The 21,498-nt window shown below is 38.0% G+C and overlaps 2 protein-coding genes across 3 annotated transcripts in view; both read right to left on the reverse strand.

Moving 5' to 3' along the window:
- Positions 1-1,907, reverse strand: part of kcnh5a (potassium voltage-gated channel, subfamily H (eag-related), member 5a) — a 139,158-nt gene extending 137,251 nt beyond the window's left edge. The window contains exon 1 of the mRNA XM_079639699.1: positions 1,851-1,907. The gene's annotated coding sequence lies outside the window, so the exon portion shown is untranslated. The remainder of the gene's footprint in view (positions 1-1,850) is intronic.
- A 609-nt stretch (positions 1,908-2,516) lies between these two features.
- On the reverse strand, positions 2,517-21,040 carry ppp2r5ea (protein phosphatase 2, regulatory subunit B', epsilon isoform a). 2 transcript variants are annotated; one of them, XM_079583562.1, is made up of 14 exons: positions 20,056-21,040; positions 10,664-10,824; positions 9,707-9,903; positions 8,867-8,968; positions 8,541-8,633; positions 7,991-8,121; positions 7,832-7,891; positions 6,941-7,049; positions 6,716-6,769; positions 6,563-6,613; positions 6,197-6,316; positions 5,707-5,834; positions 4,252-4,353; positions 2,517-4,165 (listed from the first exon to the last, which is right to left on the reverse strand). In XM_079583562.1, exons 2-14 carry the CDS (start codon positions 10,818-10,820, stop codon positions 4,063-4,065), a joined length of 1,407 nt encoding a protein of 468 aa, XP_079439688.1. In that variant the 5' UTR covers positions 10,821-10,824; positions 20,056-21,040; the 3' UTR covers positions 2,517-4,062. The 2 variants fall into 2 exon arrangements, with proteins under 2 accessions (XP_079439688.1, XP_079439687.1); XM_079583561.1 differs by having other exon boundaries at positions 6,941-7,085; positions 20,056-20,552.
- Positions 21,041-21,498: the final 458 nt, after the last annotated feature.

Consider the following 21,498-nt stretch of genomic DNA (forward strand, 5'->3'; position numbering starts at 1 on the left):
TCCTCCTTAAACTGCATGCCTTGCTTCAAGAGAAACTCGCTGATTTTTGCCACCTTCCATACTGCATCTCTCTGAGTCTTCTGGCAGTGAACCGAATGATTGTTGCACGGGACATCGTCTCATTAGCACTTTTGGTTTCCAGTCGGTGAGAAATATTATAGAATCTGGTAGTTTGTTGCTCAATGTGGTAAGACTTCTTGGCACACGGGATAACCTCCTCTCGCACACTCACTTTGGTCTTCCTGGAAGTCCATGTGGCCGCAGGTTCTAGCGCCTATACCGTACCGTTCCAAATCCATCACCAAAGTCATGCACACTCTGGTTTGTTCGTTCGCCCCTGTCCATCCGTTTCTTGATGTAAAGCATTTTGGTTTTCAGCGCTTTTATTTCTGCACAGGCGGTTTGCAGGGCATTTACAGATTTACGATTTACAGGGCATCACTTCTTGTATTAATAAGATATTAGCAAGCGTTGTAATGATATCATCAGAATTAGATATATTTCCAGAATGAACTTGTACTTTAAGCAAATACTTTACGATCCTATGCATATATAAATTTGTGCTGAATTCTGACCCCCGCCCGATTATAACCCTCCTTAGTATTGGTGGGTTTAGGATTAGATGTGAGGGTGGGGTTAGGTTAAGGCAATCAGGTGGATTCAATGAGAGGGATAATAATTTGGGTGTCTCGAAATTCAGCATAACAACACCAGTCCTGTGTCTCATTTCGAAGGCTGCATTCTCCGCAGGTCACATACGTCATAAAGGATGCTTTATTTCAGAACAGTAACTATTATAAAATTGACCGTTATTACTAGTGGAGCATATATTTCTGTAATTTCTTTATGACTTTAGAATGTAGTGGTCAGTTTACTGAAATGAAGCAGCCTCAATGACCAAAGTGTACCGCACAAGTTCTGAAAAGTGAAGCCAAAATGTTTAGTTTGCCCTCAGTTGGTTGGTCCCAGTATCGGTCATAAACCCTGGCCTCTCTATGTAATCTAATGGGACGTGAAACAAACTAAACAATCAAATTACACTTTAAATAACTTTTTTCAAAAGAAGTTTTTTTTTGTGTGTAAATTTAGGTAGTTTTTAATCACGCCGATGTAAGTTCAAGTGTTCGTTTTTTAAATAAGTTTGACTTTAGTTGATGAAGGTGCAGGTGCTAAAAACCGGAGTGTGACGTCAAGATTGACAGCTTCTCTGAGTAAAGTAACATTGAAGCACCAACGGACTTTTTCCGGGATCTTCAGGATAGGTTGGATTTTTAACTTTAATTTGTACATTTCCATAACTGTTTATTTCACACCAACAAACTAAATTGTGTGGGCGGGGACTTGATACCGTGGTTCTTTCCAGTTCACTTCTAACGTTAACGTAACCTGCGCAAGATGTCAGCGCCATAAAGTTAAGATTGGAGTCTTCATTTTTCTAAAATGGAAGAGAGTGAAGGTGTGTCGTCCATCTTTTTTATACAGTCTATGCAACAATGATCTCCGGAGGACGCAGTCTTCGAAATCAGACAAAGCTCGGATCTCACCGTTTTTTCTTGTTCGAGGAGCTGTTTCATGTCTCGGAGACACCCCCGTTTCATGCCGACTTTAACATTATAGGCAGGTGTGTCAACAGTCAGGGTTTTTGAGGACAAAACACATGCTTTTTCCGAATGTGCAAGTGTTACAATTTTGTGAATTTTTCATAACGGTGAGTAACGCGTTACTTGCAAAGCTGTGACGGCAGAACTTTCGAGAACGTTTAAAACGGTTTAAAACAACCCCAGGCCCTTTTTTTTATAAAGTGTATACAAATAGTATTCCTATAATCTCATGAATAGTTAATACACTACCTTGAAAGCCATAACGATGACACTTTCTACTCTCGTCAAGGTAAAGTTCTTCGTGGCTGAAACGGCGCGACACCAACTAATTGATGTAGCTTGCAGCCCCCTCTGTTGGTGAAAATAAGCACTACACGGGTAACTGATTGCACTAAAACACCATCAGGATTTACATGACATGAATTCCCTGGAGTAGAGCGACGCACAAATCGACGGCACATTTGAACCTCTTGTTTAGTGCAGCTCGTGGAAGAGAGACAGAAAACAAAAATATTAAATCTTTAAAACTAACAATCACCATTAATTCACTATATTATTTGTTGTGATAATCTAACCAAATCTATTTGAACATGTCGATCTGGAATCTCACACAGCACTCAAATGCTTAACATTTCAACATTTCATTTCACCTCAATTCTAATGAACAGTTTTCCTTCAGCTGTTGGAATGAGCCTCCTGCCACCTACTGGTTAAAATGGTACATTTATGCTCTTAACAGATTTAAATAACACTTTGCCCTTCCTATTTTCTCAGAATTTGTCTACACTAAAAATGAATGAATATAATGAAAACATTAAGCCTAATGGGTTTATCAGATGATTTTCAATCTGCAAATATAAAACTTCAAATTCAGAAAAATATATTAGAAACTTCCCACAAAAAAAACAAGCAAACTTTATCACAAAAAACAGGTTTATTTAATATCTCTTTCTTTTTTAAAATAATTAGATTTATTCTATTCATCAAACCCTTTCTTTTGAATTTTTTATACATATCAAATTTGGGCCATCATAAAACACACAATGAGCTTGGGAGAGTTAAAACAAGGAAGAGAGAGAGACACATGATTAAGCCAAAAAAATAATATATATAATAAAATACATCCTCCTCACATGTAAAATCCACAACCACGATTGTTGGGACTTCAAATAAAAGAAGAGAAGAAAAGGGGCTGAAATCCCATGAGAACTAATGATCTAGCTCGAAGTGCTTTTTTAGTTCTAGCCTGGCCTGGTGGCTGGTATTTCAGAAGAGAGATTATGACCTACCAGATCAGCTTTTACCTACATAGGCCCTAAAAACCCCAACATAAGCAGGATTTCATTTCAAACACTCCGTGAACAGAAAGAAAAACCTTGTCTCTCTCAGCTCGGTCATGTAGACGACATCCAACCACCCTGAAATCGAAAACTAATAGAGCTGAGCAGTGGAAATCTGGGTGGAACATGAGAAAAATGACCAGAATATTCTTTACGAAAAATATATATGTCACTTAACGGTTTTAAAAACACTGGATGAGCTCTGAACACTGTGTGCCACCAAAATTCCACAAGTCCGAGAAACTGAGCTTGACATACTCTTGGTAACTACTGAATTTCCACATGGGAATTCCCAAGAGTCTCCACAGCAGACAGCATGAAGCTATGACCGGATAATTTCCTGGTTCACAAGTTAAAAAAATAAAGGTCCTCGGAGAGGTTTGTCCTCTTTTATTGAGCACAGGTAACCACCGTAGCCGACTGCGGCCCATCTTGGACGTTAAGATTCCTGGTCAGCGAAAAGCACCTGTCCATAATGTACAGTAAAGGACCAGGCTGATCATCCTGTAAAAGAAAAAAAATGCACACCACAGAGAGGATGTATAATGTTGTTGTTTTTCCTCCCCACTTCTGTTTTCCTTATATTCACGTCATGGGTTTCTAGTTTGCATCCCCTGAGTCAGGGGAGTCAAATTATGTCTAGATGGAAAAGTCTCTCTTCATAAAAAAAATAATAAATAAAAAATTGTGGTGGCAGCGGGATCCTCATAAGACATCTTTAATCGCAAAGGGTGAGCACAGACCCTAAAGTCCCAGGGCACTTCCTTGGAGAACAATATCGACATGGAGACACTGAACAACTTCTGAACTGAAAGGTTTTTTTTTTTTTAAATATATCCTTTGACCATAGCTGATTATCATTTTACCATACTTTTTTTTACAACGAGGAGTGCACATTAAGTCTCTTCAAATTTTCTGTTTTTTTCTTTTCTTCTTCCTTTCAGTGTAGTAGTATGATACAGGAAAGAGGGAGAGGATTATTTACAGTGCTGTTGAAAGAGAGGAAATGAATGAGGGAGTGTGCGGTAAAGTACGCAGCATGAGAAGCAAAGAGGGGTCCCTGTGGAAGAGTAGAAAGGGATTGGTTGGGGCCAAACAGAAGGTTGGAGACGAGGTCCGTGTTAGGTGGGAATGACACCGTCGCTGTTCTGGACGCCCCGTCTGAGCTCCAGGTCCTCCAGCTTCCTCCATAGATCCTCCCGTTCCTTGTCCTTCTTCCTTTCCCTGCAGGGAAGTGAGAAAGAGGTTATCTGAACTGCTTTGTAAAGTGCAGGAGTTTAAAACAATACTGTACACTGTCCGTTTCTTGCCTTTGCCTGTCTGATTTGTAATTGGCGGCGAGTTCATCGAACAAAGCGCTGTTCATCTCCATGAATGCTTTGAGGACATTGTAGATCAAAGCTGATATTGCCCTGAAGGTAGAGAAAAACAGACATGAACATCAAAACACTTTGTCTAAAGTATACTCTGCTATTATTAATATACACCATTTAAAAGTTTGGGGTCAGTAAGATATAATATATATATATATATATATATATATATATATATATATATATATATATATATATAAATAAAAATCTCATGTTTCCACAAAAAATATTAAGCAGCACAACTGTTTTCAACATTTATAAGAAATGTTTCATGCGCAGCAAATCAGAATATTAGACTGATTTGTAAGGATCATGTGACACTGAAACCTGGCTGCTAAATTTATATATATATATAATATATATATATATATTATATAAAAATTTAATTTTACATTGTAATAATGTATCACAATCAAATAAATGCAGCCTTGGTGAGCAGACTTTAGATGCTGCACAGATGTTGGATGAGAAGGTGGCTCGCAATCTCATTCCAGTTTATCCCAAATATGTTCAATAGGGTTGAGGTAAGAACTCTGTGTGGCAGGCCAGTCAAGTTCTTCCACACCAAACTCATCCAACCATGTCTTTATGGACCTTGATCTGTGCACTAGGAAAGTCATGCTAGAATAGAAAAGAGTCTTCCCCAAACTGTTACCACACATTTGGAAGCAGAGTGTTGTCCAAAATGTCCTGGTATGCTGAAGCAATAAGATTTCTCTTCACTGGAAGTAAGGGGCCAAGCCCAACCTATGAACAACCCCATATCATTATCCCTCCTCTACTAAACTTTACAGTAAGCACAATGCAGTCAGGCAGGTAACATTCTCCAGGTATCTGCCAAACCCTGACTTGCCCATCAGACTGCCAAACAGACAAGCCCAATTTGTCACAATCACGCATGGCATTGTACTTGGTGATGTGAGGCTTGCATGAAGCTGCTCGGGCATGGAAACCCATTCCATGAAACTCCAGGCGCACAGTTTTTGTGCTGTAATTAATGCCAGTGAAAGTTTGAAACTCTTCAGCTATGGAATCACAGAGCATTGGCGACTCTTGCGTACCATGCGCCTCAGCACTCGGTGACCCCGCTCTGTGACTTTACGTGGTCTTCTGCTTAATGGCGGGGTTGCTGCTGTTATTAAACACTCTCACTTTCCAATAATACAATTATTACAAAGGATTGGCATCTTATCCCAGTACCACACGGAGCTCTTCAGAACAACCCCTTTTTTCACCAATGTGTTTGTAAATGTAGACTGCATGGCTAGGTGCTGGATTTTATACATCTGTGGCAATAGGTCTGATTGAAATGACTGATTTCAAGAATTAAGAGCTGTGTCCCAATACTTTCGTCCATTTATTGTGTGTGTGTGTATATAACATGAAACTCACGGGTTCCAATGCTCTTTGGAGATCCTGTAGAGACTGGCAAACATGATAGGCAGGATGACGCTAGAGTTCTCCTCAATCAGACTCATGATGTACTCATTGTTCCAATAGTACAAGGCTCGCTCTGCCACCTGAAACAATATACATTTAAAAAAGGTAATCAGTCATTTTTACACAGGGATTTTAGACTGCAGAACCTGGAGCATTCACTTGCACTCAAATGTGCCATTGCCATACCAAAAACACAAGTTAACGTGGAAGTAGAGTTGATTTTGAAGGAGCAAACGTTCCCTTTTTATTTAATAGATATTTATGCCCAGAATTTTGTGATATCAATGAACAAAAATGCTAATTTTACAGTGGACTGGTGACATGAGCAAATTAATAAGGGTTTCTCTGGGAAATTGCTTTTGAATATCTTCATGTTCAAGTTTCTATCTATTACAAGATATCACAAGGTTTGTGAGGAGGATTTAGGGTGGAGTGTGTTCACCTGAAAATGGGGGCTGGACACACATCTAGCAATCTGTTTGAAAAGAGGATCCTGGATCTTAACAAACTGAGTGGGTTCGATCACATCTAGAATCTCCTCCAACTCTCCAAGAAACATAACCTACAAAAAAAAAAAAATGCAGTCAATGTTATAGAAATGTTTAGGAAAAGCATGTGAAGGATTTCTCTTGAATAATGCATGAAAACAATAGTGGAAGAAATCATATCTTCACCTTCAATGACTTTTTAAATTATGGTTTGGTAGAAGATTCAACTAACTAACTATTTCTTTTTGAGAGCAAGTCACAAAAAAATAGACACTGGATTAATGACTTGCAGTTATGATTCCATAAAATGAAGACATTACCTCTTTTTGACTGCACGTTTTTGGCCAAAATTTCAACAAGCCTCTGATCACCTGAAAAAACAAAAAACAGGCAAAATAGTGAAAATCCTTTAGGAACAACAAGATGGAACTTGATGAAGAATGAGGAAGATAATGGTGACGAGGAACACTTACAGGTTCTGTTAACGTGGGATCTTTCTCTAGGAACTGTACAATACAATAGGCCAGCTACAAAAAAAAAAGTGACTTTAGATTAATATAAATGCATTTCAAATGTTTAGATTCATAAACTGTGCCATAAACAATCATGACAACAAGGATTCGGTTTCTTCTGTCCTTGAAATGCATGCAAGCAAGCACAGACATGTGTAGATATATCAAACAGTTGAGTGTGTGTACCTGGGCATGGAAGAGAGACAAGCTCCTCACTGTGTGCAGAGGCAGCAGAACTTTCACCAAGAACTGTTTGTGCTCAGCTTTGAGAGGAAGCGCAAAGCCATTGATGATGCTGTAAACCAGAGACGTATGAGGCTTCACCGCTGATCTGACATTGATAACCATGACAAAAACTGATAATATGCAGGAGACTGAGACATCTAAATGACACCTAAAGGCCCCGATATACTTCAAGCGAAATCAAAGAATGAACTGGTGTGACGTCATTTCGAAACAAAATCAGGCCAAAATGAAGTTCGAAACAGCTTGCCAAAGCAAACTTTCCGGAAAAGTTTGCTCCGTCTGGTAAAAACGTTTCGAACTACCATTGGCGATTACGTACAAGTAGGTGTGTGCTGAGGCTCTGCCTTTGATATGGATCAATTTGAACCTTGAGAATCATGAAGCAATTTAAGCAATCTATTGTATGAAGTGCTATATAATAAATCTCACATGACTTTACTAGTGTGCCGAATTGCAGAGCTCGTGCAAACATATCCATGTTGCTATGATCAGATTCTTGTGCCTCATTTAAAAAAAATGCTTGCTGTTTTCTCAGTTTGTTGTGTGTTCATTTTGTTATTGAGAGTAAAGCACACAGCACGTTTACATATTCATCTAAACCCCGGGCTCGGCAGCATGGGCGGCATTCAAACTTCTTTTTACCCCCAAGCAAAGAACGAAAAAGAACTTCGCTTTGAGTATATTGGGGCCTTAAGACAGGGTGGAGTAAGATAAAACAGGAATGTGACCTCTGTGGGTCGCCCCTTTTTGTCTACCCAAACTTTCAGTTTCTTAGTTAAAATTTCTCCACATCTCTTCCAACCAATTAATAGGCTCTAAAATATGACATACCTTCCCAAAATCTCCAGCAGTTCAGCTACCCCATTGAAGCGCTCTGTCTCATATACAAAACTGCCGGAGCAGGACAGGAGGGAAAAGAGCTATGTCAGCATACCATTACATACATTTCATCTTGAATACACACAACTAAAAAGCGTGACAGTTACTTACCAAAGAAAAATGTTGTTTATCTGTTTTCGGATGAAGGCCCTGAGGCCGAGGAACTTGCCATAGATTCTGTGCAGAACGGTCTTCAGGCAGTCCCTCTCCCGTGGATCCTCGCTATCGAACAGCTCCAAGAGCTAGAAATTAGGAAGACTTTTATTCACTACATGATCTTCATCATAAGCAATGTGTATCGCTCTTTGAAAAAAAGACTGTCTATGCATTACCTTTATAACTACACAGCTACTAAAACAAAAAAATGAAACAAAAACCAACCAAATCAAACCAAATATTGATCTGAGATTAAATTGAATTATGTGAGAAGAGTAATAGTTCTGTAAAAAGCACTTTGGGGACGTGGTTATCAGTGACAACAGTAAAATGTACAGTTTAGTGGCAATTATTCTAAACTATTTGACAGCAAATTGCCACAACTGACAAAGGAGAAACTTGAACTATTCCAGAGAGCTATATCAGTGCTGTTTTACTAGAATAATGGCTTTATTTGATTTATACTAGGATGAGAAGTCATAACATTTCACCGGCAATCACTCACCTGTAATACAAATTTCTGGTCAATGTATTTTTTGGCAACGCTGGGCTGAAATTCCTGACTTTCCAAGAAGCGAATGAAGAACTCATAAACAAGCTTAAGCAGAAAAGGAAGAGAGAGAGATCAGAAAACTTGTCTTTGAAAATGAGACCCTACAAATATCTCAATTTCACAAGACCTTTAGAACGGCAATGTTGTTAGAATTTTTAGAAATAATATAGATAAAGAATAGAATATAAAATTAGAATATAAAAAAAAAATCCATGTAGAAACAGACAAAGTGTAAATTAAGTATTTTCTTTTGCATATGATGGCAGCCGTGACTGTACCTGTAAGTGTGGCCATGAGGCCTCCAGCGTGGGCTCATCTTCCTCTGGGTCAAACTCGTTACTGTCACTAGGCGGAAGAGTTCGAAATATATTGTAGGACACCTGTGACAAATAAAAAGGAGGAAACCCTGAAGTTATATCTGAAATATTGATATAGTAGGGGTGTGACGGTACATACCGCAGTTTTGAAGTCACGGTTCAGTGGTACTGCGGAGCGCGGGACTAATCAAAATTACTTCTTTTTTATTTTATTGAACCGTGTTTGTCTGTTTGTTTGTTTTTTAACAAATCTGTCTGTTTAAATAAATTATAATTAATTTTCTATTTACACAGTGGCTGTCATAACTTGTTTTCATGACAAAATTATTTAAACATAAATTAAATAAATCAAGACATTACTAACGAAGTACATAATGAATAGGCGATGAATAATGAATATAGTGCATATATGAAATGCTCCTCCCTACAGATAATTTCTCTAGCGAACTAACCTCCTGTCGACACTAAATGCCTGAGGTAAATATAATGCAATGTGAGAGATTTTTCTCAAGTAGTTTTATTGATCTTTTCGCAGTTGAAACTGGTTGAGAGATGTAAAGCGGGATTAACTCTTCTTCTGCACTTTTTACTGGTAGCAAACAGCATTGCATTAATGCCCGTGCGCGCGCACCCTTCTGGACTGGAGTGTGGATTGCGTGTGACTGCATGAACCGAACCGTGACGTCCGTACCGCTCGGTTCGGGAAGTATACATGTACCGTTACACACCTATGATATAGACATATAAATTAGACGATAACGGAAGATACATTTTCCAATGCTTCTAATCTTTTAATCTCACCATTTTGACAACCTCGGGGTAGGTCTGCTCAGTCAAGTAGCCCCGGCTGAGGGTGACATAGTCCACCAGCTCATTAAGGGTGGACCGCTTATACTCTTTCATTTTGAGGTCAGAAAGTGTGTCCATGAAGTCGAACAGGGTACAGCACTGCTGCAGCTTCTTGAGGAACAGTTCCGGTTGCTCCTGCGCAGAAACATCTAGACAGAGAGAAAGAGAGCTTTAATGTAAAACAGTAGTACTAGAATTCCACAAATGGTTTATATGAACATCCTTGACTTCCAACTGTAATATGACTAATATGAAGATCCTTCTGGCATTTGACCCCTAAATATTCCAAGTGATAGGGGCTTGAGTTTGAAAAGCCTTTCAAGACATCATAATATATGTGCCACAACCAACCATTACAGTGGCAATGTTCATGTAGTACATAGGTTTATTGACAGTATTTGAACACATTAGACAAACAAAGATAGCGCACACACACTTTAAGCATAAACAATGCACAAAGTATATTTTTTGCAGTGGCTTTAAAATGATAAAACTATAGATATACTGTTCACAAATGAAGTTAATGTAATTGGATATTTTGTGCTTGTATAGTCATTGCTACCCAAGTGTAGGTCATCACATTATTCATCGTGAACATGTTAGACTAAAGCTTGACATCCACAACAAATCAACTAGGCAATGAAATATACTAGTCTTACCGACTTCAAATACAGACATTAAATCTGGGGACAACATGACACAGACTTGACAGAACAATCCCGTCTTGAAAATGAAGACCTTTCTTTCACGCGAGTTTCACGATGACAGGTTTGACTGCATTCCATGTTGCTTTCATTTTTGTTTTAGTTTAGTACAACCATCTTAATCAGCTCAGAACAATTCAAATAGCTCAAAGCCCTGTGACGTCACCAACCATTATCTTCATATGACCACATAAACAGAACTTGCCTTTCAGCAGAGCCAGCTGCACCAGCTCTATGGGCTTGTCCTGAGATCTGAACTGGGACGAGCTCTGTGCTCGCTTCTGCCTGGCTTTTCTGACAGACTTCCTGGAGAAGCCGTCCACCTTGTCCACCGACGGGGCTGTGGTGGCTGCTGAAGACATAGCCCTGTAGAGACAAAAAGGAAACAAACAGAAAAAGCCAGTTATAATGTGCAGAATGAATGAAAATCGTGCACAAAATGAGATTATAACTGGACAAGAAAATCCCAACAACCAATTGTAAAAATTAGACGTGAAAAAAACCCCATTAAGACCCATGTTTTAATGCAACCAAGTGAAAAGACTCTACAACCTCAGGTCTTAGTGACAGAAGCCTAACATGCCTGCTAGCATCTAAACATGGTAATACAATACGTTGCGATAAACATGTACAATAGTTATCGTAGGCACTTCAAAATACCGTGAATAATTCCTTATTGTGAAATACATTTTTAGGATGCATTTTAAGAACACTTTTCCATCAACCGGTTAAAATGTACAACTGCCTGTATGCTGCATCTAAGAGGCATGCTCACACTGATGTAAACAACAACGTGCATGAGAAGCATGGCGGAACGAACGGAGATGCGCTGAATGAAAATGCATATTTACTCTCTGACAACAGATTGCTCTGATGGAACAGCAGAAATGTAGCATTTATCCTGTAACCCCTTAAACAAACCAGGCTGTACTACTTTATGGTCACGTTCATTCACACAGCAGCAGAATACAGTTGTCAATCCTGTATTTGAGTCCTTGAAACAGTTACATTCACACACAGTTCAGTTATTTATGGGAGTAACAACCGCATTACCGTATATAACTGAACTCACACCAGTAAATTTTCACTGAAAAATCTCTGAGGTGTGGTAACCGTAGTATGAGCAGAATAATTTACTCTGGGGTATGCATCATTTTTCTGATAGTTCAACGGCCCGTCGTCAATTATTCCTTACTTAATGATAATGTTGACATTATCATTAATACATTATTAAAATCAAAGGATTTATCTGTTAACATTGGACCTGAACAGTTGTATTTGTATTAACTAACATAAACAAAGGATACTGTAACAAATCTAGATATTGCTCATTGTTCGTTATTATAGGATTAACTAACATTAACTAATGGGACCTCATTATAAAGTGCTCATTTGTTCTCTATAGTTTTTTTGCAATCTGTTTGAAAATGTGTTTACTTAATACATGTGTGTATTGTTTGTATTGTTGTGTATTTGAATGTTCTTTTTGTTATATGAAAAGTTATTAAAAGAGGACAGCACTTTTTGATAACTTAATAAAATACCGTGATGATATAATATACCGTGATAAAAGCTTCAGCAATTATCATATTATAATTTTTTGAATGGCAATAATATTAATCAAACAAAAAATGTGAGAATCATTCAATACTCTTGAGTGAATAACTTTGTAGCCTTAAGGATCAATATTTAATACAGTGAATAATATGTAGCGTTTAATTTGATTCATCGCATTTCTATAGTTTTCCCTAATTTGAATGCTACTCTTAAAGGGATTTTTCACTTTAAAATAAAAATTCTGTCATCATATACTCAGCCTCAAGTTGTTTCAAATCTGTATGCATTTCTTTCTTTTGCTGAACACAAAGGAAGATATTTTGAAGAATGTCAGTAACCAAACATGTTTATTTACTTCTTTTTTTCCTACTATGGAAGTCAATGGGACCAGTTAAATGTTTGGTTACCGAAATTCTTCAAAATATCTTCCTTTGTGTTCAGCAGAAGAAAGAAATTCATACAGGTTTGAAACAAATTGAGAGCGAGTATATGATGACAGAATTTTCATTTTAAAGTAAACTATTCCTTTAAATAGGATAGTCAGTACCTGAAAATTTTGCTTTATTTATTTAGGCCTATCTTTCTTATACTGTTTTTGTCCTACTGTTTGTAATTTTCATCTTTGTTCAAATTGTTATATCATAGAGAAATTAAGTAACAAAAATACTATCTTGATACATGTTTAATAAAAATAAAATCTGTTCAACCCTGAATCACAGAATTGGGTTTGTGATTGATAATATAATGAACCTACATCATGATGATGCTCATGGATTCAATGTTAAACAAGTGTGATTTATTTTGTGACAAGCAAACTTTTTTCATCATTGGAGTTTGATGAGGCAGTTGAAGTCAGTAATAACTTCAATTTAGCTTGATCTGAAATTAAATAAAAATAATTTTAATGTTCAGTGTTCTATCTTCTATTTTTCAATTACTTTTTCATGTTTTAGGTTTTTGCTGTAGTATTAGTATCGAGATATTTTAATCAGATACCGTATTTAAGTCATCATTTTGGTATTGTAACAACTAAGGGACAAGTTAGATGCCTACAGAGGAGCATTTTAAGGACACACTCCAGACGCAAATACTGTTGCAAATTAAAATCCTCACTCGGTCATGATCAGGACAGACGTGTACTCGAGCCCTTGACCTGAACCTGTTTCAGCCTTTCAAATTTCAAAGTTAGTCAACGGCGGTGAGCCATCACAGGTTAAATTGTACTTAAATCGAATGGAGGAGCTGGTGTCCCTGATGCTTCTCAGCCTTACGTAAAGGCTCAAAACACACCCACAGGACTGCTGTGCACTGGGATTACCGTGGGCTGGATGGGACAGGAAGTAATCAGGCTTTAGTACTCCTTGCATGCAAAGCAGGAAGTAGAGGAGTTGCAGGAGGAGGTGGGGACTTCACACTGTACATGTTTAGCAATCTAGGCCATATCTTCACTAAAAAAAGGGGAGGAGTGGCGTGTTGGAAAAAATTATGGGTGACAAAACCAAACCGAAACAAAAATGAAACTGAAGAAAAAGGAAAAAAAGGACGTGACTGAAGGTATTGACTTGAGGTTCAATGGATAAAGGACCGTTCACACCAAGAACGAGAACTATAAAAGATAACTATAACAATAAAAAGAGACAACTATATTAGTGTCCACACTAACGTACGACAGTGTTCTGTTCATTATCGGCATGAGCAGCAGTCGTCCACCCCTTTAAATGCTTGAGCTCTTTAAAGCAGGATGATTGGCTGTCAAAGTTTGTATTGTTCATCAGCTGGAATATAGTTTATCTGTGCTGTTATCATTATAGTTAGCTGTAGTGTGGACTCTGCCATTACATTTAAAACTATTTTTAAAACTTTATCAACCTTGGTGTGAACCAGCCTTAAGTCAAGTACCGTTGAGAAACACTCATTCAAACATAACTAAAAAATTCAAGTTTATGTTTTAAAGGGATACTCCACCGTTTTTTCATATTAAACTATGTTATTCCCTTAACTAAGACAAGTTGATACATACCTCTCTCGTCTCAGTGCGTGCACTTAATCGCTCTGGCGCGCCGCGACATTAGATAGCACTTAACTTAGCCCAGTTCATTCAATAGGGGCCAAGCAGAGAAGCTACCAAACACCTCCACGTTTTCCCTATTTAAATAAAGTTACTCGAGTAGTGTAATTCGATCTAGGACGGTGACGCAAAACAAAACGTTGCGCTTTTCTAAGCGTGTAAAATGGATAACAATATTGTATGGCGGAATACCATAGCAAGTGCTTGGGAGCACTTCGACTTGGCGGAGTAATATCTCCCAAGCACTTGCTATGGTAATTATTAAGTGCACGCACTGAGACGAGAGAGGTATGCATCAACTCGTCTTAGTTAAGGGAATAACATAGTTTAATATGAAAAAACGGTGGAGTATCCCTTTAAGTCCTTAAAAAGACCATAATGTAGATAAATGAAAATCATTCATTCAGACTAAGAACCAGTTCTTGGTTCCTAACCCCACCTGTCTTTTCAGCTAAAATGTTAACATCCTGTTACGCTGCTATGGTAGGATCTGGATGAGAATAACAGACAGCTGATTAATTTCACAGCAGGCACAGATACTTTGTACTCCAAAAAGAATCTGCAGGGGGTCTATGGATATGACCTTCTGTTCTGCCCCATGTCCTACATTTGGGTCATGTGAATTTCAGGTCCAGCTTATTAAAAAGAAACCTAACTGAAGACCAGAGAAAACTAATTGGCTATTACCGGTAGTATTAAACACTCATAATTTAACATTCCATAGATATTAAAACAGGTTATTATCATAACTTACCAGTGTCATAACACAATTTATTCATAAAAACCAAGTGTTTCTGTACTGTTCAATTCAATTGCAAAAGTGATAACCTAAACAAACACAATATAGCCTACTAGAATTTGCATACCCACACTACAATGGCCAAATGCATTACACTGCAAAGGCTTTTCACCTTTTTTATAGACTATTCGACATATTGTACAGAATATTACTGCATTACTGACCTGAACCTTCATGGGTTCAAAGTTAATAGTCTAAGGCCTTTCGCTTTCTTCTGGATTCCTGTATGGGGTGTTGGCTAACAGAGTCCTCACAGTTACGGTTACTGTGCAAATCAAAGTGCTCTCATTATGACAACTCACATCATCAAGAGTCATCCAACAATAACCAACAAACATCTACCAATTAAAAGCATTGTATCTGCTGACGAGGAAGGAGCGAGACTCATCTGAAAGTTAGAGTACAGAGCACATAAGATACTTGTTTAAGTCTACTTTTCTGGTAGGTTGAAAGTTCACATCACCACAACTGCTCTGCCTTGTCCTGATATATTATCTCTCATGTTCCTTACCCTACTTGTGTTGAATATCCATACTTGGCTTCCTTGAACTAGTTTCATTATTAGTGAAAATTACTTTATTTTGACAACAACAAAAAAAGGGAAAAGTTTTGATGTTTAGCATAGCCATTTGCTATGATGATCATAGCTGCCGGGTGTACATCTGACATAAAGACAAATGCCCCTGGCATTTAAAAAAAAAAATATGACTAATTGTGTGATCCGCAAAGCAAAAGGGAAAAGCCTACAAAATGAAAAGCAATGACAAATTTAAGCAAGCTCTCATGCTAAATAAATACTCTTTGCTTATAAATTTCACAACTAACAGAGTGTGCAACTGTCAGTTATCACGCTGATAAATGTGAAGCTGTCATAACACTAGTCATAAACTAAAAGGACTTTGGAAGCAAAGCCATTCCATGTAGGGAAGTCGTTCTGCCATCCCTGAAGTTGCTTGTGTGTTGAAAAACAAGAACAAGTCATATAAAAGGGCTATCCGAAGGCTGTCACGTAAACACTGTCGGTTAGGTCTTACTTGTTAACAGATGAGAAAGAAAATGCATGTGTAACCGTATTGGATCCATGCATTCGGTCTTAAAGTGACTGCAGCCTGATATCCCTGCTGCCATCTGTTTTTAATGTTGACCTAAAAACAAAAGATTTGAACCCACCAGAAATAAAAAATCCTTAGCGTTGAGCCCTATAGACAAGTAAATTATGTTGAACAGTTATCCCTACGGTCAACCCAAAGTGTAACATAAAAGGTCACCAATCTAAAATTACAATAAAGCCATAATATTTCTGACAAACTCTTCAGCAAGCAGCAACTAAACGCTACACAACCTTATACTGACATGGTTTCAGTGATCTGTTTTTCATATGATGAACTGCATGTAGCAGCCCATGGATGCCTTACCAAAACAGAGATGAACTTAAGACCACGAGACCCTTACGTAAAAGTGAAGTTTGGAGAACAGCCGACTGCTTTTCCATTCTGCAGATTTGTTTACATTATGGTGGCTGTAATATGGCCCTAAACGGCCTGCCAGTACGAGTCTGGGATTTAAAGCAGAGAGAAACAAAGCACCGCACATTTAACAACGCTCCAGGATTTATTCACCATTCATCTAACAGCATTATAAATCAACACTCAAGATACCAAGATGTTTATTAGATGTTCAAGGTTTCATACACAAGGACATCGGTAAGAAAAGGACTGTGATAACATTTAAGACAATTAATTTAACTTAAAATGTTAGCTCACCTTCTTTAGAGTTCATAAACTGAACTATTGAACTTCTCATGTCATGACGAGCAAGGAAATGTCAACTGGAGAGTCGACTCAGGACTTTGACTCGGCCGTTCTAAAGCACAAAATGTCTTCGACTGAAACTGCTTGGTTATACATTTACTTAAGAGCGTAGGATCATTGTTGTACAGCATGACCCACATTCGGTTAAGCTTCGGCTCACAAGCGGACACCTTGATGTTCTTACAATCATCTGTAAAACACCCAGGCAAAATACAGAATTTGTTGTTTTGCTGAGACCAGTGTAAAGCTGTCCCACTCCCAAGACAGCAAATCAGCCCCAAAATAATACACTCCCTTGCATCACGAACAGGACGCAGGCCAATGTCTTTTTGGATGTTCTCCAATTAAAAGCAGTGTTTTCTTGTGGTTGATTCGCTAAACAAACTGGTGTGATGGTACTGACATGATGTAAAACAAACAAAAAAAGGATATAGAAAAAAACAACAGCAACAACTTAAAGGGATGGTTCGGAGTAATTTCAATAGGGTCCTTTGCACCATCACCATTTCCCAAATCACGGAAGTGACCTCGATGTCCGGTTTAGCGGTAGCATAAGCCATCAGGCAAGTGTTATTTAAATAAACTCCTGATGTACTTACAAACTTTCCAATGCCTCGTTTGATGAGTACAGAACCTATTTGTACTGTATATTTGTACCAATTATATTGAGTGAGAATTACCCAAAAAAATTATTTACTGATATCCAATTTATTTGCATCAATTAGCCCAAAAAAAAGTTATATTTAGCTTTCAAACATATTAGTGATATAGTCATACATTCATCATTCACTCGTTTTACCATGGTGAAACTGCTGCTTCATGAGCATTTTGTAGGTTACATGCAACTGAGGGCAAAATGAGACAATCAAATGTCAGAAATAGTGGAAAGGCTGCTTAAAGGGTTAGGCTAGTTCACCCAAAAATGAAATTTCTGTTAATTACTCCCCCTCATGTCGTTCCAAACCCGTAAGACCTTCTTTCATCTTCAGAACACAAATGAAGATATTGTTAGGTTTCATTCTAACCCTCCATAGACTGCAACATCATTGCAACTTCCAAGGCTCATAAAGGTAGTTAAAATAGTCCATGTGACTACAATGGCTCAACCTTAATGTAATGAAGCGGCGAGAATAATTTTTGTGCGCAATACCCCCCCCAAAATAACGACTTTATTCAACAATCTGTTTTCTTTCTACGTCATTCTCCTACACCGTTGACGCACTGTAAACACAGTGCAGCGCTTACTGGTTCTAAGTAAAAACAGCAGCTAACTATATAGGCTAGCTCCAGCGTCAGCATCACACACAAGTGCCCTGGTGCTCAAGTGACCAGCGTCACCCAATAGTGAGCCGGTGTTCTGACGTGGAAACAGGAAGCGCTGTGCTGTTAACACAGAGTAATTAATGACAAAAAATTTATTTATTGGGTGAACTAACTTTAAAATGTGATAATGGTATAGTTCTAATTGGACTGACCAAATTTAGACATGCAAAAGTAAAATTTTAGCTACAATGTTTGACACTTTTTTTTTTTCCTTTAAAAGGTAGGGTAGGTAGGATTTATATAAAAACTTTTTACCAAATTTGATTAAACTTTCTATATATATCAATGCATAATTAAAATGTAAGTACTCTAATAAAAAGAGTATAAAAATCGAGTGACTCTAGACCGTTTAATCTTCATTAAACACAGCTCATTATTTCCATTCGGGACGAATCACAGGATTGGCTTGCGCGACTGTCACTCTCCGTCGCCATGACTACCGCCGCTATTATTGGCTCTGCCCACGTGCGCGCAGTCGCGCACCCGTTTTTAGGTGGGAGTGAATGGAATTAATGAGCTGTGTTTATTGAAGATTATATACACTAGAGCGACTCGGTTTTTTATACTCGCTATTTCAGAGTACTTGCATTTTAATTATGCATTGGTATATAAAGACAGTTTAAACAATTTTGAATAAAAGTTTTTTTAGACAATTCTGACCTACCCTACCTTTAATAATCAAGCAATTCAATTATACAAGATCCTATATTGTTTCAAAATCTTAAGCGAAATGCCACGTCTGATTGTATAATAACCCTTTCCATCTTCAGTAATAGCTGCAACATTTTTTTTTTGTGTACATCATATTTCAAAATGTTCAAGTCTCAAATTTAGAGCATACTGAGAGACAACTGCTAGAGTCTGTGTTTGTTTTATAAGGAAGGGCCCTGTGACATACAATTGACTCATCTCATTGATTGGAACGCCTGACTCAAATTACAACCATTAATTATATAGATAGTGTCTCTTTAGATTTAGACACTATTTTTGACAAAGCAAACACTTGACCAATTTTATGAAGTTAACTTTCCTTTTATATGTTTTGGTAGTTCAATACTCAACTATCTAAATCAAGAGGCTACAGGGAGTTCTAACAAGTCACTCAAGATTTAACTTTTTATTCTCATCCACAAAGTGCATTTTCTGCATCTCAGCAAAAGTGATGGGTTTGATCTTGCACTGCACTTTCTGATTAAACGCATGCCCTTGAGAGATTTAAAAAAAAAAAGTGTCCTGCCTCAAAACATAAGCACTATCAGACAGAAAACAAGAAGGTCAGGAGAGTTTGAATCAGTGTGGCTGAAAAGTCTCAATTGTCAGTCCGTGAAACGCATGACCGCAGCTGTGGAACAAAAACAGGTGTGGAGTATATTGCATTCCCAAGAGCCTGAAAGACAAGGCCAATAAACAAGACTGTTGGCTTGTTAAAGACAAACCCAACACCAGTTATTTGGAATTATGTTCCAAATATCAACTCAGTAACACACCCTGGACATGGACCACATATCAAATGGACACTTCAAAAAGGTCTTATACAAGCTGCTAAAAAAAAAAGAGGGGGAAATCAAAACAAGATTATGGCAGATTTGGAAAGAGATGATGTTCTCATCACACCAATAGCAGATTGGACTCTCACAAATGCCTGAGAATATACCTCAACATTTGTGAAGAAATCACAATAATCATCACTGCACAGTCAGTGACCAACCGGTGCTCATTTCACAGCAGTGTCCCATACCAGAATGAAGAAGGCGTTGCTGAATACCTCAAGTGAGCAGATATGTAAAAAGCTGAATGACAACATTATAATCAAAGCACGATCGTGCCTCTAATCTAAAATTATGAGGTCGTTTCGAGTTTATAGGCAGATAAACCCGAATAGATCTCAGAGGTTTAGATTTATTAGAAAGCATAACGTTAGTCCTCTGGTTTAAAAAAAAAACTATCGTGTCCACTTCTTTAATTTATCTGACACTTGTTAAATATCACTCTAAAATCACTATTAATTTAGTAATGATGTGTGCAATTGGGCTTCTTACCTCTCTTGATGGTTATCGGGTCCAGGTGGCTCGTTTTAAGCAGCTAACCTTGTACTTGCAGGCGACCCAGCTAGCCAGCTAACTCAAACGCTTCACTTGCGGACTATTTAAACCGGTCTAAGCTTTCGAATACAATCCGCGTGTGAATGGTGAGGATTTTTCCGACTGAAGACACACCGAAATCCCCGTTTATGAGATAATTATCAAGCCGCCTGAAGGTATGTCAGCATTGCACTGCTAGCAGGAGCTCCCCGTACAGCTAATCCCTGTAGCTGCCGTCCCAGCCTGCACCAAAACCCACATTCATACACATTCGCTGACCGACTACATACCCAAATGTTGGTCACTAAGGTCAGATTGTCCTTCTCCTTACTGCTAACCTCACTCAAATAGCGACTAATTGCTAACCTGTTATCGCAAGTAAATGTTAGCAGGCTGTGCTAGTGCTCTGTGCCAATTTTTTTTCTTAGCTCAAAACAGACCGCTAAACCTAGTGTGATGGAACGCTGGTTTGTGCTATTTAGCCAATGATTGGCCAGTTTCTGCACAAATAACGTGTGGATTGGTTCCTGGAGATGTCAATCAAACACAGTGTTAGCTACGCCTAGAAAGTCAAACGTCATTGATGTCGAGGAGGTAGGTTGCGGGGTACATGGCTGAGATGGAGATTGGATGAAGGCAAGGAAGGACCTGAAATGCCCGTATGGCAAGAAATGTCACCCGAGCTGCGGTCCGCTCGGTTTCCGCATGCTTTGTTTATCTCAAATTAGTTAAATTACAACAAATGAATTACGCTCATAGAAAGCTGTAACAAGACAAACGATTCCACTAAAGGTTTCCATTCTTAGAAAAGGATTTGGGGTATTTTTTTTCTCCTCTTCAATTACTGAGTACTCACTTTGAGCACGATGTTACATAACACGAATGACACTGACCAGTGATGATGTTTCTCCTCGTTCATTTATTCATCTTCATCTATTCGTTCTCGTTTCTTCTCTCAACTGAGCAAATGTAATGCTTCACAGTTGGCCACGTTTTTTTATATACAGCTTACAATTACTTTTTATTTTATTTTACTAAAATGTTAATAAGAGATGAATTATGAAATAGTTGTAGTCTCTTTAGTTGTCAGGTGATTTTAAATGAAGTATAATACGGCTTAATTTGGTCGTGACTCTGTATAAGGAATCATTTGAGTGAAAGATTCACTCGTCATAACACACAAAATATTCTCAATAGTCGCTGCCTACTGGTGTAATTATGTGCACGAATCAGCGAACGAAGATTCGAGTACCAGCCAGCCTACTGATTCAAAATCCAACCACTAATGGCCTGTCCGTTCTTATGAAGATTAGTTATTAAATTGTTTTAGCGGTTAACTACACCATTACATGAGAATTACATTTATATTAACATTTTCAGAACTGGAGAAAAGTTCAACAA

The sequence above is a fragment of the Phoxinus phoxinus genome (assembly GCF_949152265.1).
Source record: "Phoxinus phoxinus genome assembly, chromosome: 16".
NCBI classification, from domain to species: Eukaryota; Metazoa; Chordata; class Actinopteri; order Cypriniformes; family Leuciscidae; genus Phoxinus; species Phoxinus phoxinus.